Source organism: Exophiala viscosa, assembly GCF_022695815.1.
Source record: "Exophiala viscosa unplaced genomic scaffold EDD37scaffold_20, whole genome shotgun sequence".
In the NCBI taxonomy this organism is placed as follows: Eukaryota; Fungi; Ascomycota; class Eurotiomycetes; order Chaetothyriales; family Herpotrichiellaceae; genus Exophiala; species Exophiala viscosa.
This window is the reverse complement of record NW_026944372.1, coordinates 64636-87902: the sequence shown is the minus strand read 5'-3', so window position 1 is coordinate 87902 and position 23267 is coordinate 64636. Positions and strand designations below refer to the sequence as shown.

The following is a 23267-nucleotide window of genomic DNA, read 5'->3' as shown; positions in this document are numbered from 1 at the left end:
GTTGATGGTCTAGTCATTCCAGATCGGCAATTTTTGTTTGGTGCTATGCTTGCTACCTTTCACTAGCTCTTCTCATCTGAGACTCGCCAGACCAACCTCGCTCCGCTGACCGCCTTGTTGCGCAGCATCGACAGCGCCTTTTCCGCCCTTTCTAACAATGTCTGACCTTCCACGACAATCTGTTCGTTGGCCTCAATGACACCTTTCGCCAACAACGTCGGCATGGTCTCGGACTGCAAATGCTCCGCCAGAAACTTGTTGTCAATGTAGAAATGGGTTCTGACGCCCAATGCCTCAACGCCAGGTTGCCAATCGGCACACCCCTCCACGTCCATTGAGTATTCCGGCTTGATGCCCACAGCAGCGTCCTTGACAATGATAGGCAGCAACACAGCAACCTTCGACCCAGACTCCGCAATCTTGGCTAAAGGTCGTACACTTCCAGCCAAACTTCCGATGCAGTCAAGAATGTAAGGAATGCCCGGTCGAGTGGCCCTGCCAGTGGCGTAGTTCTTGATCTCCTCGATAACAGACACATCTCGATAATCGAAACATTTGACCGCTCCGTACCGTCGCAACTTGTCGTGGTGCTGTCTACTGGCCGTCGCAATCACATTCTTGTACCCATACCACTTCAGGATTTGTATAGCATACTGGCCAACGCTCGAACCCCCACCCCAGATCAAGATAGCCTCGTCCGCATCTTTCGGGACATATCCTTCAGGCTTCGGCCAAGGTAATTCGAATCCGAAATGCTTCGTGAAAGTATGCCATGCTGTCACAAAGTTGTTGGGAAGAGTGACAGCTTGCTGCATAGTCACACCATCTGGGAGCTTGCCGAATAGAAACTCAGGAGCGACGACATACTCCTGGTGTGCCTTCTCGGCCTGATTGCGCCAAGTAAAGCCGAAGACTTTGTCCCCGACTCTTAGGAGAGTAACGTCAGGTCCCACTTCCACCACTGTTCCTGCAAGACTATCACCCAAAACTAGGGGATGTGTGACGAGGAGTCCACCATCTGCTTGGTGTAAATCCAACGGTGTCGATGCAGTCCACTCACTCCTGACTCGAACTTGAGCACCAACAGGCTTCGGTGTAGGGACTTGATGGATATCTAGAGGCAGTCCTGGGCCGACAGTAACGACAGCTGCGTGGGTAGCCATTCAGTATACCTCGGTCTGTTGTTTCAGACTGGTGATAGTTGCTTGGTTGTCGGGACCGGTGCATTGCAAGAACAGGGCTCACCCTTTATACCACTTTCCCGACGCGACAATTGGTTTTGGAGGAAGCATTTTGCCATCATTCTCAGACCAACAGTATGGCAACATTGATCTCTAATGCAGTCTCAAGTGTGCATCACTGCTGGCACCGGTTAAGTGTAGTGTTAGTCAGGATAGGGCGGAGCATTGCAGCACCAAATTTCGTCCGTATTATATAATGACGGACGACCTTCTCACGCTTCTCCACATCAAGAACGCTGTGCAGATGGGGAGACCGCCAAACTTGATTCGGCAAAGTCGAGATGATAAAGGTCAGTTGATCGTCCTTGACATCTCCATCAGGTCCTCAGCTGGAATCTTCCATCGACATGTCCGACAAGTCTAAATCGTCCCAACTGATATCAAAGTACCCAGGATCCACGGCTGTTTCTTCCAAGAGTGTATCCGGTTCAAAAGATGGTATGTCTGCAGCCATCTTCATGTGAGTACTTCCGATCTGGGTCAACTTTTTCATCACCCAGTCTCTCTCTTCGCCTGGTCCAAAAATCATCAGGCAAATCCTCAGTGCAAAGATGATGAAGAAGGGCCCGAGGAAAGAAGAGGTCATCATGTAGGGAGTGATTTTGCAAATCTCTCGTGCCATCTCCTGATTCTCCATGAGATAGAGTCCGCTTCTTTCTGGCGCGATATCCTTCTCCATATCTTTCAAAATCATGTTCAGCAACATTGAGATTGTCCAGTTACCGACAAAGGTGGATGCGAGGAAGACGTTAACAAAGCCGTAAGCAACCGGAAACACAGGATCTTTCGTCTTATGAAGAGTCGGCTCCATCCCTAGACGTTTGATCGTTTGTCGGAATCGTAGACTGATTGATTTGAGTTTCGCTCTGTGTTGTAGGGCTCGTTGCCGAATGGAGTCTGTGTACGCGATGTACTCCTCAGGCGTCATCAGCTTCTGAATTTCCGAGCGTTTTATCGCATCCCGTGTGGTGGTCGGAATGAAGACGTTCTCCATGTAGAACTCTTCCGCCAAGTCGAATATCGCTATGCGCTCTGGCTCCAAACCGGATTCGCGTAGGTCTTCATGAACCTGTTTCGACAAATCGAGCCACTCTGGTTCGCTCAAAAAACAAGCTTCATCCTTTGTGAAAGCCTCAATCACAATGGTGTGGCGATAAGCAAGGTATACATCTCGATCCAGTCCGTAACGATGTCGGGCAGGTCCTCGGATCCGCATCAATGTTCCTGCTCCTCCAGCATGCCTTACCCATGACAGATTGTTGTTTGAAGCAAACATCTCGTAAAATGACAGAAGGATAGTGGCGGACAGTGTGTCAGTAGCCATGCCTCTCGTATTGTTGGTTAAAGACTCATTGAGAAGATGTAGCGCCTTTCCATAAAACCGCATTGCTTCCTGCTCGAAGGCTTCCGACTGATGCACCCGACCCAGGTGAACCATGGAGACCGCTCGAACAGCGGAGTCAAGAAGCTTGCTGCCGAACAGTTCAGGTAACTGTGACAGCCAACGCGTATGGCTTTGCACTTGTCTTGGCATTCTCACCGCACTTCCAGCAGCAATCGCAGAAGAGAAGGTGTTGAGAAGCTGTTCTTGTGCCAGATATGGCGAATAGATGGAGCCACTAAGCGGCAGCTGGAAACCGACGTCAAAATTGACTGCGCCGCCACTTAGAAGCCGTTGATGACTGCTTACTTGGGTTTGAAGGCTGGGGGCATCGAAGCCGATATCGTCCTCTACTAAGCCAATTATTATGTTGCGCGACGGCAGGAAAAGGCTCGTGTTGTAGCGTTGTGCATTGAACTCGAAGTCTGGTGTGGCGGTACGGGAGATCAATTCCAGGGACTCTTCAGGGGAGGACTCTGTCGATTGAGTATGCTCGCTCGACCCGGCAGATATACTGTTGATATCGTTCTTTGGTTCATGATGAACGGACTCCTTTTGGCCAAAGCGTTGTCGGAGTTTGGTGCCTTCATCATGTATCTTCAGGTCTGTATCGTATCCCGGACATGGACGATTGCCTTTCAGACAGTTTTTGCCTGTGTGAAGGTCAACATCAGAACATACCCCGCCCCAGGTATGGATGATAAGTACTTACACGTCGGACGCGTCTGGTCGCACTGTGGATGGAAGTGTTAGCACACTCACTATGTCAACACGGTTTTGTGAATGCCGGAACGGTACCTTGACGCGACGTTGAACGCATATCCTGCATCCTTTGCTCCTCGGAATGCCCACCATGCCTGGCTTGTGTTACCGGGACATGAACGACGGGTTGATTACTGCCACAGGGTGAAAGAAGCGCCTCTTCACAGGGAGTTCTGGAAGCAGGATGATTGAACTGTTAGCAGTATAGTGTTGCTCTCATATAGTCCTGTGTTCTGCGAAGATGCCAAGGTCATTAGATGAACATAATGAGACAATTCTTGATGCCATGATTGAGATGGGATGGGATCATTCTAGTGGGAGATATGCCGACGCCGGAAGGTTTAGCTAAGCACAGCCAGGCATGGGTGGAAAAGGCTTAAACTTGGGGGTTCATCACCAACCACTAAGAATGCTAAAGAGCAACCGATGAGTCCATGACATCGATTCCAACGTGGCTGAGTAAGTTTAATGACCACGGAAAAGTCCACCAGCTGCGCCTATCAAGCTACCTACAGCCTCCCGTAGGCTCTGTCGTATGGCGAAATGCGAGCATTTCTTGGTGGATCCTCTTTCAAAAACGCCCGTACAGTACGACTCAGTAGCATGGATTCATCTTCATCATGCCTTGCGTCCATGTCTGGAATCGCTTATCCATCGCGAGCACTACTATGCTCCTCCCTAAGGTCACTCGTTTGGACGCCGAGGGGCATTGACTTGTGCAGGAGTAATTGGATTCATTCTTCCTCCTGACCGTAAAAATTCGTGAAAGAGTTCTGTCGCTCCTTGTTGAAAATTCGGGTCTTGTAATGATCGATTGATCCCTGGATAGAGTTTCTGGGCAGCTTTCTATCCTTCCAGCTCATTCATAGGAACATCGTCATCATTAGGACCAACAATGGCCTCGGCAGCTTTCCATACTTGAATCAAATTGTCGTCCGCTGCACTGCACATAACCCACGGATTGTTCTTGTTCCAAGAAAAGTCGCTGATACGGTTAGTATGTCCTCCGTGCATAAACAGCAATTCTGGCGGTCCATCTTCGACGTCTTCAGGTGTTTGTTCTTCTCCCACTCTGGCGAGATCCCAAAACATTATTCGTCGGTCGTAGCTGCTAGATGCGAGCACCGACTCTTCAAAAGGATGCCACTCTAACGTCGTCACGCTGTCACTGTGGCCTTCCAGCACATGGAGCTTGTCTTTGAGGTTCCGCAAATCCCAGATTGCAATGGTTTTGTCGGCACTGCCTGTGGCCACCAGTGTCTCTACAGCCAAATTGAAGGCGATCGCGTTGATAGCATCTCGGTGTTGGTTTTCGCCTTTGGCCGCTGATCGTGTCAAATCTGGTGATCTCAGGTCCAATAGTTGCATGGTCAAGTCGTCGGACACGGTCCCAAGGAGGTTGGGTAGGGTGGGATGATATTGCACATCATTGACGATGCTGTTGTGATGCGTGTATTTGCGCGACTCTTTGAGCAGCTTGTTTGATTTCGACGCTTGTGTGATATCCCATAATCTGACTGTATGGTCTTCACTAGCGGTAGCTAATTGACCCTCTTGATGTGGACTCCAGCTCAAACCGTAACCCTCTTTCTCATGCCCATGAAGCTCGATGGTCGGATTTGGGCTGCCTGCAGGGGTTATGCTCGAAAACTTGGTTTTATCCCAGATCATGACCCTTCCGTCTGTGCACATGGTTGCGATCATGTTCGGATTCTGGGGCTGATATCGAGCCTTGTTGACTTCACCTGGATGGTCAATCTTCATGATGATGTTGAATTTGACTTCGAATTGGTTCTTCCCTGAGGGACCACCACCGTAACCGCCAATTTCGCCCGTCTCGTCATTGTAATCCTTAACATCGGGCTTTCTGGGATTCGGTAGTTGGACTTGGGCAATTTCTAAATAGTTGGGTTGGCCTTCAGCAGTATGGGTGCCGATCAGAAGACGATGTCGTGAATAGTTGGTGCCTGGTACTCTACAAATCCGTCAGTCATCGGACCATGTGCTACACCTGGTGTTCTCTTACTGGGTGACGTCCGGAAACCATTGTGTAGTCAGTGTAGGCCAATCCAGGGCTGTACTGAGTATCATATCGTAGAGGAAGGGTGCATTCTTTTTCCACGTCTTGTATTCTTCGTTGATGAGTTTCTGTTCTGTTTCGACATCTTCGTTGTTGAGCTCTTCGCTCACTGCACAGTGATCAGCATTGCGCGCAGGACGTTCCAACCAAATAACCTACTGTTCTCATCATCTTCTGCCATTCTTGCTGAGTAAAGGCTGCAAGCCGAAATCAATGAATACGATGTTTCCCGGTGAAAGTATACACAGATGGAGTGGTTGTGGAGGATGTTTGTGGTAGATCGTAGTAATGCTGAACTTTTGGTGGTAGCGAAGAAACGCGGTCGCAGTTGGCGCAGCCGTCCCTCGTTCCTGTCGACGCGTGATCGAAAACGGTTAGGTAAAGTGGTTTCTTGGCATTGGCGCAACCCCAGATTCCGAACACCGAGACATCATCTTCATCACCACTCAGCTAGACATCTTGTTCGCCTCCTAGAGCAACAAACAGATCACCATCTCATATCTTCATCTTGCGGCATTGTGGCCTTTATTGACGGCATCTGTGATCGCATGTACGATCCGTGAAATCACTCTCTTGTTCCTCTCTTTTTCACCGAATATCAATAATCCCATTTTTGGTCTACACCCACCGCCACCATGGGTGTCCCCAAATTCTTCAGATGGATGAGCGAGCGCTATCCTGCGATCTCGCAGCTCATTGCGGAGAATCGCATACCAGAATTCGACGCCCTTTACTTGGATATGAACGGCATCATTCATAATTGTACCCACAAGGATTCAGATGACGCCTCCTTTCGGATGACTGAAGACAAAATGTTCATCGCGATCTTCAACTACATCGAGCACCTGTTTGGCAAAATCAAGCCCCAAAAGCTGTTCTTCATGGCAATCGATGGGGTAGCACCCAGAGCCAAGATGAACCAGCAACGTGCTCGCCGCTTCCGCACTGCACTCGATGCAGAGAAAGCCAGAGACAAAGCCATCAAAGAAGGCATTGAACTTCCAAAAGAGGACGCCTTCGACAGCAATTGTATCACTCCTGGTACCGATTTCATGGCAAAATTGACCAGACAGTTGAAGTACTTTATCAGCAAGAAGGTCTCTGAAGATGTCGATTGGCAGGGTGTGGAAATTGTCCTCTCTGGTCACGAAGTCCCTGGCGAAGGTGAACACAAAATCATGGAATATATTCGACAAGCCAAAGCACAACCTGGTTACGACCCGAATGTCCGTCATTGTCTCTACGGTCTGGATGCCGATCTCATCATGTTGGGTCTTCTGAGTCATGACCCCCATTTCTGCTTACTTCGAGAAGAAGTCACATTTGGACGACAATCACAAAAGAAGTCAAAAGAGTTGGAGCACCAGAATTTCTATCTTATGCACCTCTGCATTGTGAGAGAATACTTAGAACTGGAATTTCAGGAGTTGAAGCAGGAAGGTGCCCTCGACTTCCCTTACGACATGGAACGAATCATTGACGACTTCATCTTGATGGCATTCTTTGTGGGCAATGATTTCCTTCCCAATCTTCCAAACCTTCACATCAACGAAGGAGCACTGGCGCTCATGTTTCAAAAGTACAAGCAGGTCCTTCCGGGGTTGGGCGGCTACATCAATGAGCACGGAGTTATCCAATTGGATAGGCTGGGTATCCTTCTGGACGCGTTATCTGACGTTGAATATCGTTTCTTCGAAGCCGAATACAGCGATGCGAAGTGGATCAACGCGAAGCGCAATGGTGCGGAAGAAGAAGAGCCTGCCAAAGCGCAGCGTGGTCCTGTAAGGATCACACCCCAGCAGAAAGAGCTCTTCAAAGAGGTGAAGAAGTACTTCATCTCGCCTGCAAGCAAGGATCCTGCAACCAGACAACCGCTCACGCTTCCTACCTCACTCCCGGCGAGGGATCGCAAGTTCATACAACAGCTGGCAACAGACCTACATCTACAATGGGCGACCAAAGAAGACGAGGAAGGCGATCGTTTCATTCAACTAGAATTCCCACCTTCGAATGGCGAGGAAGAGTCCGAAGATGAAGAGTCACAATTAGCCGTGACCAGGATCCTCAAGCGCTACGAGAATGCCAAGGTAGAGGACATCACGGACGGACAAGCCCAAATCGATCTGAAGAAGAAGTATGATGAAAAGTTCCTGGAGTGGAAGGACAAGTACTACAGAGAGAAATTCGATTGGGGTCTCGAAAACGAAGAAGGTATGAGACAGCTGACGGAGAATTACGTTCAGGGTCTCCAGTGGGTGCTTTTCTACTACTACCGTGGTGTTGCATCCTGGCCATGGTACTACCAATATCACTACTCACCAATGATTTCGGATGTCAAGAAGGGTCTGGCAGCCGATCTGAATTTCCAGCTTGGGCAGCCGTTCCGGCCATTCCAGCAATTGATGGGTGTCCTGCCGGACCGCAGCAAGAAGATCGTCCCAGAAGTATATCACCCGTTGATGACCTCGCCAGATTCGCCAATCATCGACTTCTACCCACGAGACTTCGACTTGGACATGAATGGTAAGAAGATGGAGTGGGAAGCTGTGGTGAAGATACCATTCATTGACGAAAAGCGTCTGCTTGGCGCCATGGCTACCAAAGACCCTCTTCTGTCTGAAGATGAACGCATCCGCAACGACTTTGGGGTCAGTCTGAAATTCACCTATTCAGATGAAGTTGACTACACGTATCCATCTTCTCTAACCGGCATTTTCCCTGATTTGCCTCATTGTCACTGTGTTCAGAACGAGTTCGAATTGCCAACAATGGACGGTCTGGAACCTTTTGTTGGTCTGGTCGAGGGAGTCAAACTGGGTGCGGCCGCCCTGGCTGGTTTCCCAAGCTTGAAGACCTTGCCTTTTACTGGGTCTTTGGGTTTCCATGGAGTCAACGTCTTCCAACAAGACAGTCGAAATGAAAGCATGGTCATTACCTTGTCCGACACCGAGTTACGAAGCAGGTCAGAATTTGCGCAGCAGCTGTTGAACAAGCGAGTACATGTCGGATACCCGTTTCTGCAAGAGGCGAAAATCGTCAAGGTGTCTGACGAGCTCTTCGACTACACCATGCCCGAGGACGGACCTCAACACGTCCGGGCGACCGAGCACAGTGGGAATGAAATTGACCAATTTCACAAGAAATCCGAGCGCATCGAAAAATGGTACAGCAAAAGACTTGGAATGCTGACTGGCGATGTGGAAACGCTTGTGCACGTCGAAATGCTCAAAGGTTTGAAGAAGCTCGACGACGGATCTACTGTCAAAGAATTTGCTGAACTTCCCGGAATGGAAACAATCCATGCCACACAAATGGTGGTTGAGAATGTCATTAGTGAGGACGTTCGATTCATCGAAAAAGCGGCACTTCCAATCGAAGAAGAATTTCCAGACGGCACGAATGCTTTCTTCCTTGGAGATTATGCATACGGAAGACCTGTCAGCGTCGTTGGACATGAAAACGGGAAGGCGAAATGTCTCATTGCTCTTTCAAGTGGACGACAGAATGATTTCGGACGTGACATCGCACGTCAAGCTCAGAAACTTTCGCCATACGTACCCTCATACGCGGTCGCCCGAAACCTCAATCTGAATGCGCTGGCGTTGGCGAAGATCACTTCGTCCTTTACTGTCGTGGTCGACGACACCAGAGTCAACCTCGGCCTCAACCTCAAATTCGAAGCAAAAAAGCTTAAGGTACTGGGTTATTCACGAAAGGGCGAGACGGGATGGGAATTCAGTCCAGCAGCCGTAGACTTGATCCAACAGTACATGATCAAGTTTCCACAGTTCATTGCAGCAATACACAACAATCCTCAGGGTGACATGTTACCGGCCACAGCATTCTTCCCTGGTGACAAGGAAGAGGCCAAGGCCAAGATCAAGGAAATTCAAGCATGGCTCAAAGAGATCCAGTCAAAGAGCTTCGAGAAAGTGCCTCTAGACGCAGAACAGCTTGATTCGGAGATTGTCAAAGGTATTGAGCAAGCCGCCGACGAGGCGCTTCGCACTGAACCACCACCACAGAACAAGACCATCGGGGGTGTCCCACGCCACGGTCTGCTGAAGCCTTCTGACGCCCAGTGGCGTCTGGGAAGTCAGAGGTTCAGTCTAGGTGATAGGGTCATCTACGTGGCCGACTCAGGAAAGGTTCCCATAGCCTCCAAAGGTACGGTTGTGGGATTGACCCAGACTACGCGGGAGACTTGGCTTGATGTCGTGTTCGATGTATCTTTTATGAGTGGTACATCGCTGGGCGATCGATGTTCGCCCTTCCGAGGGTCCACGGTGCCTACTTGGTCAGTACTGAATCTCACCAATCGCCAGATCCTCGCATCCTCCAAGGCCAGTACACACAGACAACCATCTTCAACACAATCGCCACTTACTGTCGCTGGCTATGGTCAACCAGGTATCAATGGCCAAGCGCAACTACGTCCGGCACAGGCGCCACCAGCTCTGCGAGGATCATGGCGTGGAGCTGTGGGTGGAGCAACAACAAATGGTCGTGGCGGCATGAACGGTACAGCTGGTCGAGGTCACGCCAGTGGCACAACCATGCCTATCCGGACTTTCGCTGGAAACAATGCGAATGGTGGTCGTGGAGCCAATGGATTTAGTGGTGGACGAGGAGCCAGAGGCGGCTATACACCCATTGACCGTGGTGATCCTCAAGCTGGAGTCATGCACAACAATCCCAGTTTTCGACCGAAGTCACATAACAACGTCCCTCCGCCAGCGGACTTGAACAATCCGTCCACCCCTCGTGGGCGTGGTGGTCGAGGCCGTGGTGGTGCAGCTCGAGGTGGGCGAGGTACCTCTTCTGTGAGAGGTGGATCTCAAACACAGACGTCATCTTGAGCAAGCATCTACGCAGGCATGTGTTGTGGATTTTGAAGCATGACTTCGACATGGACCTGGGAGGTGCATTGAAAGGGGAATAACTTGGTGAATCAAGGCTATCGGTCAGTGGAACGGGACGGCTCTCTTATCGCAGCACTTGCATGCCGAGGGTCAGACTGGATTCGGGAACCAACGAGGCTAAAAATCCCTGTACCAAGCCCCGCAGCAGTTCGTCCACCTTTGAGATGTCGAACATGCAAGCTGCCACATGATCGAGTACTATATACAGTCAATTGCTGGCAACTGCTGTACTGTAATGAGCCCTTGGGCTTGCGACAGAGCAGTCCAGAACACATCTCGAGCCTTCTGCTACCAATACGTCCAGAATGGACGCTCTCAATTACCCCTCCTGTTTCTCTATTTCGCTCCATGCAACACCGAACAGCAGGCTGAGAGATCGCGCCAACTTGCGCGCTACTGACCTGCACGTCATTTGCATGCCTGATTCGTCCCCTTGTCAACTCTTCTAACGTTTGCATCCTCCACCTTGGACTGTCCAGTGTCCACACTGTCTCTTCTCCATTTTCCCTACATCATTCCCCTCTCGCTTGTCACCTATGATTCGACACACCTATGGCGTTCCTGGCTTTCTCCACGCTGCTGCTGAGGACCACGTCAGACCTCGTTCATACAGAAAGAACCCCCACGCTATTGTGAAAGCGACACGTTCTGTTCTAACAATGTCCACCCACATCATGTGCTTGACTGCATGCCTTATGCTCCCCCACTGCGCTCCTGTCTGTCGCATAGTGCCTCCTGGTGGTGCAATGGCGCATGATGAGGACTGTGACTGCTGCATCACAGTAACACAATATATGGCAGGTGCACATCACACCTGCAAACCCCGCTGTCTACCACCACACTTGCATTCGTTTACAGGGTGGGAGTAAACACCGATGCGAAATGCATCCTCTCTTTCTTTTTGTGACACCCGAGAACCTGCCAGTCCGTCCGTTTAAATCAGCAGTTTTGCTGGTCTGGCTTGGTCAAGAGATTCCATTTCTAGTTTTTTCCATATCATACCTATCTTACGGCACCTTATCTTGAAGGCCGCTCGGAAAACGGGTCTTGTCCAATTGCAGTATCACTTCCATGGTGCGGTCCGGTCCACACAAACTGTGACTCCTGACTACGGCCCATTAATCAAAATTGACAAGGATTGAAAGTGTGCTCCCACCTGACCTCAGCAGCTGAAGTTTCCTTGCTTCCACACATTACACTTGACATATCCTCGGATGCCGCAAGCGCCTCATTGAACACGGCAAGAAAGTGATCACTCAGCACAATGACGACTTCCACTTTGACATTTTACCGGCCTCCATCGGTTGTTCGATAGCAGCTCTGATCGAAAATCAAGGACCCGAACAAGCGGTGGTCCTGATCAAGCGGAAACATATTCCTACATATTTGGTATAATCGTGAGCAAGACAACCGGCTCTTCGAGGCGCTCACAGTCGACCTCTTGCTGCCCTCCCGGTGTGCTTGGGATCGACGCCATCAAGAACAAGTACTTCTCCATCCTGGAGTCATGGCAGACTCCATGAACCTGATATCTGCCCAGATATCTTTCCTGGTAAGCCATTGACACTGGTACCTTGTTTACCTGGATAAGAATGAAGTTGGACCGTGGACTATGACGGTCGAGGCAATCAGACAATGCTGACCAGGCCGCTCACTTCAGGAACCACATATCGCCCTTATTCATATACCAATTGAACTGTACGGCTTCTGTCTACAGCCAATCTTGAGGCTCCTTTTCGGCGATGACCATGACGAAGACGCGTCTAGCATCCCATGGACGAACCGACACGATTTCCTGAACATCTCCATCACACCCGTGGAATGTTCCATCATCTGTTCCAGACACCTGGCAGACCGGTTCATCCTGCCGGTAGCAAATGTACTCAATCGACTGGTCAACGGCGGCAGCATCAGCATCAGCACCAGCAACCCCAAGACCGAAATTGAAATCAGTACCGAAGACTATATCGTCATACAAGTCGACGGGCAAGGCCTCGATGCGGGCCAAAGAGTCCTCGAACTAACTTCTCCGCTGGCCATGGCTGGAATGTAAGTCGATCTACCCACTGAGGATCTTCGATGCGACGCTAACGCTTGAATTATAGAAGCATCTTCTTCATCACGACGTACTTTTCAGACTATATACTCGTCCCCTATAAGTCGCGTCGGACGGTCACAAAAGCGCTGCAGAAACGGGGCTTCGTATTCTCTCACAGCGCCGATGCATTCGTGTCGCAACTTTCACCATCATCACCAGCCGTCGGTCAAGGCGGACGGTTGAACTCCAACTCACCTCTCTATTTTAGTGAAAGTACGTCCGCACCGTCGACGCCTCCAGCAAAAGATTTACCGGAGCTTCAGGTGCGGACTTTCACGAAACTCAAGCGCAGTAACATTATTCCGCTCGTCGATAGCGAGGTCCGGCTGGCCAGTTGTGCTGGAAGTCGAGAGATCGATGTCCTGCGGGACGAACGGCTCAAGTGTGATCTTTTGCAGGTCTTGATTTCTACTTCTGCTGTGTCTGATGTGGCGAGTCGGGAAGCGGAGAAGCCGTCAGTCACCAGTGGTGGACTTGGCGTCAACGAGAACCACAGTGCCGATGCCGATGCCAATGCTGGTGCTGGTGGTGATGGAATGAATCTCGGAGCGAACTTCTTGTCATTGACGATTACGGCCGGAGAACCGATCTCGGTGCTCGTAGAACATCGTTTGCTCGAACGACTGGGACAATCGCTTCTGGGCGCGAAAGCCGAGGAAGATGCATTGATTCCCATCACGCTGGATCTCCGGGATCTGCCGCTGGATGCTACGGGCATTGTGTGCGGAGTGGCGGGTCGACTTGCGCAGGGCGACGTCGAGGATGATGAGGGGTTAAGTTCAGAGAAGGCTGAACCTATTGAGATATCGTTCTTGAGCACGGCCAGAGCTGGGACCGTTATTGTCAGGGCGAGTCAATTGCAAAAAGCACTTGATGCGTTGGAGTATGGGATGAAAAGGGCGGCTGATGTCGCCGTCGCTGGATGAATCGATCGATGGACACAGAAAAAGCATGCATTAGGAATGGGTTGATTTGCATAGCATTGGATGGAGGATGGATAAAAGTTGTTTGAATTGCATTTCATAAGCAGCGGTGGCATTGAAGGGCGTCGCTGCACACAGCCAACCTCAGCTTTAAACTATGAGGTGCATACATTCTGGCGTTGTATACCATATTCATCTGTCCACACAAAAGGTTCTTCGCTCTTCACCCAGCAGCATAGACCTTGACAACACCATCAGCGCCACCTCCAGCCCACAACCCCTGCCTACCCTGCGCTTGACTCCCTTCCCTCCATCTCACCACACTAACAACCCTGCCCGACGTACTGACATCCAGCATTCCCACGCTCTTCCCGCTCAGCACATCCCAGCCCCTAACCTTGCCATCACTCTCGCTCCCACTCAGGACTAAACTCTCATTACTGGCAAAACAGCTCTTCAACCTCAGACTATCATTCTTATACCCCTCCTTTTCGTCTTCCGCCGGGAATCCCCTCAAGCACGTCCCATCCTGACGATCCATCATCCTAATCCGTCCATCAAGACACCCGACAAGCACAGTCCTTCCATCCCTCGAGAGATCCAAACTCGTTACCGGCCCCGGCATAACATCCATCGTAACCCGCCCCATTCTTACATCATAGCTTCGTACCCGTCCATCCACACTCCCACTCACAATCTCATACCCGTTTCCCGGGACACATAGATCAGAAATCCCGTCCTTGGCTTCCTCCAGGACCATTAGCGGTTTATTATCCCGACTCTTGACGTCCCATAACCTGACTGAGGTGTCGTCACTACCTGATACCAACACGTTGTCGGACTCCCCGGCGAACGCAACGCAGTTTATACGGCTTGTATGTCCTGCGTTGGTGTTTGACCCGAAACGTCGCAGTGTGCCGTCTGCGCGCTGTACGTCCCAGAGAAAGACGGAGCGGTCGCCGCCTACGCTGGCGAAGGTTTGGTTGTCTTGGGACACGGAGATGTCGAGAACGGGATAGCCATGGGCTGCGTACTTTTGGATCGCTGTACTTATGGGGATTTTGTTTGTGGTAGTGGTAGTGGATGAGGGTTCGGAGCGCGACAGGTGGATTTGGCGATCACTTGACCCGGTTAGGATGTATGTGCCGCCTAGACTGGAGAATGTTATGGCGTTGATGGGGCCGGAATGTGAGGTTAGGGTGTTGATGAGAGAGGAGGGGAGTTTGGGCGGTCGGCTCATGGTGGGCGATCAATGTAGTTACGAAGCCAGTAGGCGGTAGATGTCGTGGGCTCGAAGAGCATAGTTATCGGTCGTCAGGGCATCATGTTGAGAGACACCATACTGTGCGCGACAGGCCTACTCCTGCGAGACAGGTTTGGTCTACTGAAGGCTGAGAATGGAATGGAGGAATCCAAGGCTACATAAATTTGTCTTTGTAGGAGGGGGTGATCCGAAGTTAAGCCGAATCATAGCAGAAGGGGCTGGCTCGACGGCAAGCGTTGAGACTCATCGCCTGCGAATAGTTGCTAGAGTGTACTTCTTATTGAACATTCCGATATGTACATATATGTCTGATAGTCTTTGCCTAGTACGGGACCGTCTCCTCGACGCTCCAAGCACACAGTAACAACGTCATCTCTGCCTCAGAGCCTGCTGTATCCCTAGCGATGACACCTTTGCAAGGGTCTGCTTCCATCGTATTGCATTTGACAGGGCGTTAGTAAGTATATTTGAATCCTCTCAGACCCTCAATTTCCTTTCCACCAGCGTCAACGCGCTTGTTGGCTCGGTAGAACTTGAAGTCCAAGGCCAGGGTGATGACGATAATCAAGGCACTGGCGAGCATGCAGGTAATGATACCAGGGTGATACGCAGGCTTGTCTTGCTCACGGAACACTGTGCCACCAATGATGCCACCAATACCACCGGCACCGACGAGGGTTGCGGAGCACAGAGCACGCTTCCACTGGCCTCGAATGTTGTTGGCTTGCCAGGTGAGCACACAAGGGACATTTGCATTGCAAGCCGTCGTGGCCAAGAAGACGCCGAAGTAGCGCACACCAACGTTTTTGGCGAAGCCCAGGAGGGGCAGACCTTTGAATCTGTCAGTAAGAGAGCATGAAAATAGAGCAAGGACACTCACCAATGAGGCAGAGACAGCCGTTGATGAGGATGAAGGGAGAACGGAGATGGTATTTGTCGCCGAGCACGGCGAAGGTGAACATCACAATGGCGGCAAGAACATAAGGAGGGGCGATAAGACACTCGGAGGCGGCGACATTGAAGCCCATGCCATCGCTGAGGATGATTGGCAAAAAGTACGCGATAGCGTAGGTGTTGGTGGTTGTAAGACCAAATAGCGCTGCAAAACCCCACACCTTCAAGTCCAGTGCATTTCTGAGGTAATTTCCCAGCCTGAATGGTTCGGGGATAGCATCATGACGATCTTTCTCAATCCGTGCAACAACGAAAGCGGCTTCTTTCTCATTGAGGAATTTCAAACCGAAGCTGTGGGTGGACAGTTCGGGAAAGTCGACAATGAAGAGGAATGCCACGATGGCCATGATGCAGGTTGCGGTTCCCTGAAGAATGAAGATCCATCTGCCGCCATGTTAGTGATCAGATCGATGTTCTGGACTCAGCCTTGCTTACCTCCAACCTGCAATGCCGGGGAGAATGCCCGAGGGAGCAGTAGGGTCTGCTGCGGTAGGACCATAGTGCTGTCCCCACCATGCTGGACCGGAGCCGTGATTCTTGAGTTGGGAGAATCCGTAGGCAATGATACCGGAAAAGGCGGATGCCATGGAGCCAATGAGATAGAAGACAGCATTGCGTTTTTGGAGCTCATAACGCGGATACCAGCAGCTCAGTAGATAGGCGCATCCTGAAGGGAAGTTAGCAATTGCGAATTGTTGCGGTTGGATGAGAGGGCACTTACCAGGAAAGAAGCCAGCCTCGAAAATACCCAAGACTAATCGGAGAGGAATGAGGTCGGTCCATGCTCTCACAAACCCAAAGCAAATCATGCACATGCCCCAGAGAAGGGTGATAGTTGGAAGGAAGATACGTGGGCCGACCTTGCGAAGGACCACTGTGGCAGGGGGCTGTAGCAAGACGTAGGTGATGAAGAAGAGGAGGACGATGATTGAGTATCGATCACCAGTGAGGACGAGATCGACGCCCATACCAGCAACGACGGCGATACCGGTGTTGGTACGATCCATCAGGGAAACACAGTAGAGAAAGCCTAGAGTGAGGACCAGGCGTCTGTCGATGCGCCAGATGATCTTTTTCTGCTCCTCGGGGGTGAACTCAGCAATCCGGGCATCGTTGAGTTTGTCCGAGTTCACGGACGACTGGGTGTTGACCTGCTCTAGTCTGTTGTCGGCTCGCTCAATCTCATTGATATCGAGCCCCTTCTCGACTGGGGCGTCGTAGGACGTCATGGTGTATAGGACGAAGGTATTATCAAGGATGTGATGAAGTGGTGCAGACCTGGGAGAGGAGATCAAGGACTTGGGTCGACTGAACGTTCAGACGATCGAGGCGGAGGAATATATACCCACGTTTCGGCTCTCGGTCCGTATGCACTCAATTGATACGAACTTCCCCAGATATAGCGCTTCGCAGACAAGAAGACTCGGCGCTGTCAATCATCGAAAAAAGGGAGTAGGTCAATCATTCGTGGTGTAAGCCAAGAGAGTCCAGAACACCTCGCTAACGAGCATGAGCAAGGATCGTCAAAGTTAAGAAGGCTGGGGTTGTGGGACTTTGCAGGTGATAGGCCCAGTGAGGGATGGTTGCGCCTTTGAGAACCACTTTGCCAACTGACAAGAGGCAAAACCCCGGACTCCGTGAGTGATTGCCACTGGGTAGTCCGGGGTAAGCGAGAATGGCACGTTTCTGACTTTTTGCCGTCTGCACACGAGACCTTGCATTAGACCTACCACTTGCCCGGTGCCACGGAAAACGACTGTCCCTCCGTGATCTTGCTCGAATATTTCAACCGTTTTTGGAAGGCTGCCCTTGATGCTCATGATTACGGTTCAAGAATCCGGGGGATTCACCACACCAGACTGGTAGACTGCATCTCAGGAAGTCTTGACCTGCACAGTGCATCACCCTAATAGGAGGCCAAGGCTTGGAAGGCCCGCCTAGACCTGGGCAGACATCGATCGATCTGCTCTTGGAGGTTGATGACTCGAAATGGACGAGTCTTTCGTGCATTGGCTCGAAAATGGGCACGCTGATTCATTGGAAGCCAAGCCTACCGTGAATAAGCTATAGCGAGAATGGGAGGGTGGTGGCTGTCAGTGCAGCAAAACCCCGATCATGACTGAGGTTGCATAAAGCGGAAGCGCTCGGTAGAAAGGTCCATCTCGTATTGCTGACAGACGAGAAGGTTAGCAATAGCGGGACCAAGCGAAGGCAATCAAAGCTAGTCTGCGTGCGAAACCTGCTCCGTCAAAGTTTGGACTGTGTTGTGGAGGGTTTTGCATGTCTGGAGAAAGCAGAGGAGCGGGGTTGAAGCACACCACGGTTTGATTCCGCAGGTAGTGACAGTAGATTGCTGGTTGGCGCGACCTCGTCAGGAGTACAGAACAGGACAACCGAGGCTCCTTTCACGGTTCTCGCCAATTCAGGCGTATTTTGCTGTCCGAGAAGTCTTGGATTCGCTCGGCAGTTCCATAATCAAGATAGTGAGATCCCATTGGGGAATTGTAAAGCGAGCGAATCGCGAAGGAGAAGGAGCGACTGGCATCCATTGGGCACAGGTGAGAGAGGGAAGTCGTTTGGAGTGAGATGAGAGAGTCTCTGGAAAGAACTTTCAGAGCGTCTTGCAGTCTTTATATCTGCCATAAGATAGATTAGATTCACCATGGATTAATCAACAGTATTAGGCTGTATATAGCGGCAAGGATGTTCAGGAGTTTTTCCACGAATGAAAACGATCATCGAACTCAAAGAGTGCCATATAGCACTCTCTTGGGAGTGTTTGTGTGGCTGCTTGAAGACAATGTGTGCCGATTTACCGAGTAGTCGTACTCACATGTGGTACGGAGTACTTGGAGTTGATATGATGATGATGTACATATCCAAAGTCTCCCGCATTGATGTATGGTGGAAAGCATAGAGAGTGGAGGAGGAAGAGGAGGTGGAGGAGGACGGAGATGGGAAAAAGTATTGATCCGGAGCTAGACCATTCCTGGCAGATTGTTTACAAGCCGTCTTTCTCTGGACTGCGCCATACACGTTTCAATTGTATACCGCACAGACTCATTCTTTTACCCATAGGCGACTGCAGGCAGCCTCTTAGGTCTGCGCGAGAGTGTGTTGTTGTCTCTCGTTTTGGTGTCTTAAAACACAGTCATCATCTTATTGTTTGTGTGCGCAACATCCTAATACGCAACCTGAACCAGTACACTCGTTCAATCACACGTCTCAATGCGAATGTCTCTCCGCCGAATGGAAAACGCACCTTCCTTGACACAGACTTAGCCTTTGCCATCGATACAGCGACATGGCACAACTACCAACGAGATTCCCCTGCTGGTGCCGCGCAGTCTATTCTTGGGGTGGAGAAACCGACAGAGATCTGGGATTTGTCGAGGGCGACTTAATCGAATGCCTGAACGCTGGAGATGGGTCTTGGTGGATGGGAAGACTACGGAGGGACAAGCGGATGATGGGACTGTTTCCATCCAATTTCGTCATGGTTCTTGAAGACAACTTCGTCCCCAAGAGTCGATCCGTCAGCCCAATGCCAGAACTGCAGAAGAGTGACAGTGGCCGCAAGAATAGCCCAGCCCAACTACAGGAGAAAAAGGAAAGAGCAAAGTCAAGAAGACCTTTCCAAGGTTACAAGAATGCCAAAACTCCCACTGGCACTGGCGTTGCTTCACCCCCAGCAGTTACGACGGTATCAAAGCCAGCTCAACAACCAATAGATCCTCGAAATCCTCCATCTACTGTCCTATGGCAGCAAAGACCGGTTTCTCGAGGACCATCTAGATCACCTTCACCACTGCCACATCATGAAATCGGCTCATCACCCCCACCACCGCCGCCACCGCATCGTACCCTTGGAGGCCCCAGTGGCAGTCTGTCTAGAGCTCCTTCACCCGCACCTCAGCCATTGGACATGAACGACCGATATCAGAACTTCTCCCGTACACCATCTCCTGCGCCACCATCCTTGAACGGACACACCCCGCCAATGATCCGAAGCGCGATAGACGATGTCATGACCTCACTCGACGATATGACATTCTTAAATCAGGAGGAAGAACACGAACAACAAAAAGAGTTCAATCCATGGTCGCCAGAGGCATTCGACGATTTCCGTCGTCCCAATGAGAGGCCTCCAGCAAGACCCTTGACCAGTCTTGGATTGGGTGAAGGCGGTAGCAACTACTCAGAGGGACGTATCAACTATAGTAGTCGGCATAATACCCCCGACAGATTTCAAGATGGTCCTCCTAAGCTGGAAAATTATGTTCAAAGAATGGAAAGCAGACTTCGGCGCATGCAACAGGCTCGAGAAGTAGGACTGAACCCAGATGATCTTGGAAGTGACCCTCCAGAACCGCCACCAAAGAGCTCATGGTCTTCGAGGCCTGTGTCTTCGATGGGAGGTCGACGACCTTCGGTGCGACAGAGAAAGTCGGCCTACGAGCTGGGAGATGGTGGATTGGCGAGAACGTACACCACCAAGACCAACTCGACCAATTCTAGCAGCGGTGTTCAAAGTGTAGCCACCAACTCTTCACATCAGACGAGCATGACCAGTCAGAGTCTGATGAGCGGATACTCGGCGGGCGGGTTCAGCGCCACCAGTGCAGGAAGTCTTGCCAGAAAGAGAATGGGGAGCATCCGAGACCGAATGACCAGACCTATAACCAGTGCAGGAACAAGAGTCGAGCAATGGGGTCAAAGTGATATGCGGCCGAAGACACCTACCAGAAGCTCATTCTATTCCGGTCTTGACTCAAGACAGGGCACAAGATCCGCAGTGGGGTGGGAAGACTCGGATCGAAGTGCAACTGGAGGACTCGGTGGTCTGACAACTCCAAAAGCAAAGAAATCTGGATTTTTCAAGAAGCTCATGGACAGTGCAAAGACGGGCGCTGCAAGTGCGAGAAGTACCATATCCGCCAGCCAAACAGGAAGCAATGCTGGATCACCAACGAAGATGACGGGCATCGCTGGAGGTAAGGCATTCAACGCACCTGTACGGAGCTCAAGTCCAGTGGGTGGCGCATATGGCAGAGATGCTGCGAAGGAGATGGGTCTTGCCAGCGGAGCATCCGGCTCGTACATCTTGACGCGGCGCGACATCAATCGCTCAAACACACCAGGGCCATCAGAACGAGAAGAGCGGGCGGACCGTTGTCACATGCTGGACCAGCCAGTGATATGTCCGGTCGAAGAATTGTACGAGAATCTTCACGGCGATGAAGATGCCAATGGACGGCCGGTATATGAACCATTACAGCTCAGCAACCCCAGTTTCAGTCAGGTAGACAAGGCAGCACGATTTATTACCAGTCTACCGAGCAGCATCACCGCAGGAACGCTGGCTTCTGGCTTCATCTGCAGGCCCCACCGAAGTGGTGTCCAAAGACTTCGGGCAATCTTCATTTGGTGTGCAGAGAGAATCAATTGGGAGGAAGATCATGACATGGACGGTTATAACTACAACGTATCCATCGATACTAGGAAAGTGGTCCAGTCAAAGCGTGGTTGCAGCAGAGAGATCTCGGCTGTGATTGTCGAAATGTGTACCGCCATTGGAATCCATGCCGAAGTCGTGCAAGGATATTTGAAAGCACCTGGGGAAGAGCTGGATCTGGATGCACTTTCTCGACCGAACCACTTTTGGAACGCTATCCTGGTAGATGGTGAATGGAGGATGGTCGATGCGAGCCTGGCAAGTCCGACCAACCCGAAGAGAGCCTTGTACTCGAATATCAGCACGAGCATAGCAGAAGCTTGGTATTTCCTGGCCAGACCGAGCGAAATTTGTTGGACTCACATTCCGGTTGAAGATGCCCAGCAGCACATGCTACCCAGCATTAGCCCGGATGTGCTTTTGAGTCTGCCTGGCACATGTCCTCAATTTTTCCGCCAAGGACTCTCGATGCATGCGTATGACACGAGCGTGATAAGAATGGAAGGACTCGAGATGTGCACTTTCAGCATCAACGTGCCTGCTGATGTCGAAATTGTGGCAGAAGTCGAGGCAAAGCAATTTCTCCATGACCAGGACGGTGACTTGTACGAAGATACGGACAATGTCACCACGAAGCGAGCCCTGACGCAAGCAAGCTGGTACCGTACCATGCCCAACACAGAGATTTATCAGAAACGGTACGTCGTCAAAGCTATCCTACCAGGGGACGAAGGCATGGCCGTGGTCAAAGTCTATGCCGGTAAGAAAGGATTAATGCTCAGTTCGCGAGACATTGTACATCCTCTTGCATTGGCATTGCCGCTGTACCATTCCGGAGAGAACCCGGCATACGATTTTGTGTTGCGACATCCGACGCCGCACGCTACTAGGCAGGATCTCTATGTTGTGCAGCCGCAGTGTATGCGACTAGGTGCTGGCGAGACATACGTTTTCTGCGTCCGACAACACGTGGCATCTGTGGCTTCGACTCCAGCATCCGAACAGAACGGCTTCGACCTCCGGCCCGCTAGTCCAAACCCTCTTGTCCGACCTGCAAGTGCTATGAGCATGACGAGCAGCGCGGCCGGCAGCAATCCCAGTGAGCAGGGCAGCAATGCCAACGGCGTCGGAGGGGGAAAAGTCAAGGACAAACCTGCGAAACTGGCTATACAGAGCCCTGGAGGAAAGATTATCAGGTTGAATCGCAAGCACGATGGGTTACCTCAACCTTCGGCTTTCAGGGACGTCGATGGTGAAGTACTTGGCAGTGTTTGGGAGAACATCCTCAAGGTCCAGGAGCGCGGTACTTGGAGAGGTCTGGTGCTCGCTGATCGAAGTGCCAGGTGGTGCGTCTTTTGCGAGTGGGAATGTGTTTGATGCTTGGGTCATTTGGGCTCATGGAAACGTTCTGGTGACGGAGTTTGTGGTACATCAAAAGTTCTGCGCATTTGTTGGTCTCAATGTTGGACTATTGCCCGGCATATGGACGATTTGGAGGCATTTCGGGCTTTCTATGAAAGAGTTTTTGAGTGGTGTCCAAGGATATCTGGTCGGGTTGGGCCTATTTCAACGATGGGCGGTACTGGGAAGGATCGCCATGGGAAACATATGGCCAGATGCCGTTTGTGCATATTGTATGAGTACAACCAGGTATTTTGACGAACAATGATGACCATTCTATGAGACATGCTTCAAGGACTGTATCATGGTTCCAGCTTAGAATGTGATACTGTGGTAAGAATACTGCACAGGAATCTCCTTTTTATATCTCAAAATATAGTGCTTCGCTACGTCATTGCATACAACCACGTCTGAAAGAAGATTCTCTATCAGAAACCTTTTTTGGGCAAGGCTAGTTCTATATATCGAGAAACCCTGACTGAAGATATAGACGCCTGCAAGCAGAGCCCATATTATTACGATTATCTCCAAGCGTTTTTGCTGGCAGAGCACGACTCACACTGAGGTGTCGAAAACTGAGCACAATCTTTACTGTTGGCCACACGACCGTGAGTTTTGTGAAGGTTTAGTGGTGCAACACATTCGATACCAGCAGCACGATATCGACAAGCTTCTGCACGCCCAGCGTTTTCAAAGCCAGCTTCTTCCTTGCTTGTAAGGCAAGTAGGCGAGGTTCGAGAGGTCTCATCACCCAGCAGGTTGCCAGTCCTGGCAAGACCCAATGTC

The 23267-nt window shown here is 50.9% G+C and overlaps 8 protein-coding genes across 8 annotated transcripts; 3 read left to right on the top strand and 5 right to left on the bottom strand.

Moving 5' to 3' along the window:
- EDD37DRAFT_305318 (chaperonin 10-like protein) lies at positions 1-1495 on the bottom strand. Its single transcript, XM_062811255.1, has one exon. It carries the CDS (start codon positions 1161-1163, stop codon positions 63-65), a length of 1101 nt encoding a protein of 366 aa, XP_062665132.1. The 5' UTR covers positions 1164-1495; the 3' UTR covers positions 1-62.
- EDD37DRAFT_678531 (uncharacterized protein) lies at positions 1366-3477 on the bottom strand (the record flags this gene model as incomplete). Its single annotated transcript, XM_062819649.1, has 3 exons — positions 1366-3275; positions 3335-3356; positions 3421-3477. The coding sequence occupies 3 exons, from the start codon at positions 3475-3477 to the stop codon at positions 1567-1569; spliced, it is 1788 nt and encodes a 595-aa protein (XP_062665131.1). The 3' UTR covers positions 1366-1566.
- Positions 3478-4108: 631 nt separating this feature from the next.
- On the bottom strand, positions 4109-5759 carry EDD37DRAFT_305235 (histone acetyltransferase type B subunit 2, variant). The gene is made up of 3 exons (XM_062811251.1): positions 5624-5759; positions 5411-5573; positions 4109-5359 (listed from the first exon to the last, which is right to left on the bottom strand). Exons 1-3 carry the CDS (start codon positions 5643-5645, stop codon positions 4231-4233), a joined length of 1314 nt encoding a protein of 437 aa, XP_062665130.1. The 5' UTR covers positions 5646-5759; the 3' UTR covers positions 4109-4230.
- An 8-nt stretch (positions 5760-5767) lies between these two features.
- On the top strand, positions 5768-10372 carry EDD37DRAFT_305257 (phosphodiesterase/alkaline phosphatase D). The gene has a single exon (XM_062811253.1). The coding sequence runs from the start codon at positions 6100-6102 to the stop codon at positions 10321-10323; it is 4224 nt and encodes a 1407-aa protein (XP_062665129.1). The 5' UTR covers positions 5768-6099; the 3' UTR covers positions 10324-10372.
- A 1521-nt stretch (positions 10373-11893) lies between these two features.
- On the top strand, positions 11894-13410 carry EDD37DRAFT_654982 (ACT domain-containing protein; the record flags this gene model as incomplete). The annotated part of the gene is made up of 3 exons (XM_062818731.1): positions 11894-11938; positions 12047-12435; positions 12492-13410. The coding sequence occupies 3 exons, from the start codon at positions 11894-11896 to the stop codon at positions 13408-13410; spliced, it is 1353 nt and encodes a 450-aa protein (XP_062665128.1).
- Positions 13411-13416: 6 nt separating this feature from the next.
- Positions 13417-14799, bottom strand: EDD37DRAFT_305283 (transcription initiation factor TFIID subunit D4). Its single transcript, XM_062811254.1, has one exon. It carries the CDS (start codon positions 14645-14647, stop codon positions 13631-13633), a length of 1017 nt encoding a protein of 338 aa, XP_062665127.1. The 5' UTR covers positions 14648-14799; the 3' UTR covers positions 13417-13630.
- Positions 14800-14837: 38 nt separating this feature from the next.
- Positions 14838-17322, bottom strand: EDD37DRAFT_644039 (retrograde regulation protein 2). The gene is made up of 4 exons (XM_062817461.1): positions 16347-17322; positions 16061-16292; positions 15552-16009; positions 14838-15502 (listed from the first exon to the last, which is right to left on the bottom strand). Exons 1-4 carry the CDS (start codon positions 16852-16854, stop codon positions 15126-15128), a joined length of 1575 nt encoding a protein of 524 aa, XP_062665126.1. The 5' UTR covers positions 16855-17322; the 3' UTR covers positions 14838-15125.
- Positions 17323-18544: 1222 nt separating this feature from the next.
- Positions 18545-22803, top strand: EDD37DRAFT_644036 (uncharacterized protein). The gene has a single exon (XM_062817460.1). The coding sequence runs from the start codon at positions 18930-18932 to the stop codon at positions 22455-22457; it is 3528 nt and encodes a 1175-aa protein (XP_062665125.1). The 5' UTR covers positions 18545-18929; the 3' UTR covers positions 22458-22803.
- Positions 22804-23267: the final 464 nt, after the last annotated feature.

What these genes read in the sequence shown, in the direction of transcription:
- EDD37DRAFT_644036 (XM_062817460.1), top strand. Translation starts at nt 18,930, where the DNA reads ATGGCACAACTACCAACGAGATTCCCCTGCTGGTGCCGCGCAGTCTAT.
- EDD37DRAFT_305257 (XM_062811253.1), top strand. Translation starts at nt 6,100, where the DNA reads ATGGGTGTCCCCAAATTCTTCAGATGGATGAGCGAGCGCTATCCTGCG.
- EDD37DRAFT_305318 (XM_062811255.1), bottom strand. Translation starts at nt 1,163, where the DNA reads ATGGCTACCCACGCAGCTGTCGTTACTGTCGGCCCAGGACTGCCTCTA.
- EDD37DRAFT_644039 (XM_062817461.1), bottom strand. Translation starts at nt 16,854, where the DNA reads ATGACGTCCTACGACGCCCCAGTCGAGAAGGGGCTCGATATCAATGAG. An exon ending in CCCGGCATTGCAGGTTGGAG is followed by an intron (nt 16,010 to 16,060) that starts GTAAGCAAGGCT and finishes ACATGGCGGCAG; the next exon opens with ATGGATCTTCATTCTTCAGG. An exon ending in CGGCTGTCTCTGCCTCATTG is followed by an intron (nt 15,503 to 15,551) that starts GTGAGTGTCCTT and finishes ACAGATTCAAAG; the next exon opens with GTCTGCCCCTCCTGGGCTTC.
- EDD37DRAFT_305235 (XM_062811251.1), bottom strand. Translation starts at nt 5,645, where the DNA reads ATGGCAGAAGATGATGAGAACA. An exon ending in GGCAGAAGATGATGAGAACA is followed by an intron (nt 5,574 to 5,623) that starts GTAGGTTATTTG and finishes ATCACTGTGCAG; the next exon opens with TGAGCGAAGAGCTCAACAAC. An exon ending in TGGTTTCCGGACGTCACCCA is followed by an intron (nt 5,360 to 5,410) that starts GTAAGAGAACAC and finishes ACGGATTTGTAG; the next exon opens with AGTACCAGGCACCAACTATT.
- EDD37DRAFT_305283 (XM_062811254.1), bottom strand. Translation starts at nt 14,647, where the DNA reads ATGAGCCGACCGCCCAAACTCCCCTCCTCTCTCATCAACACCCTAACC.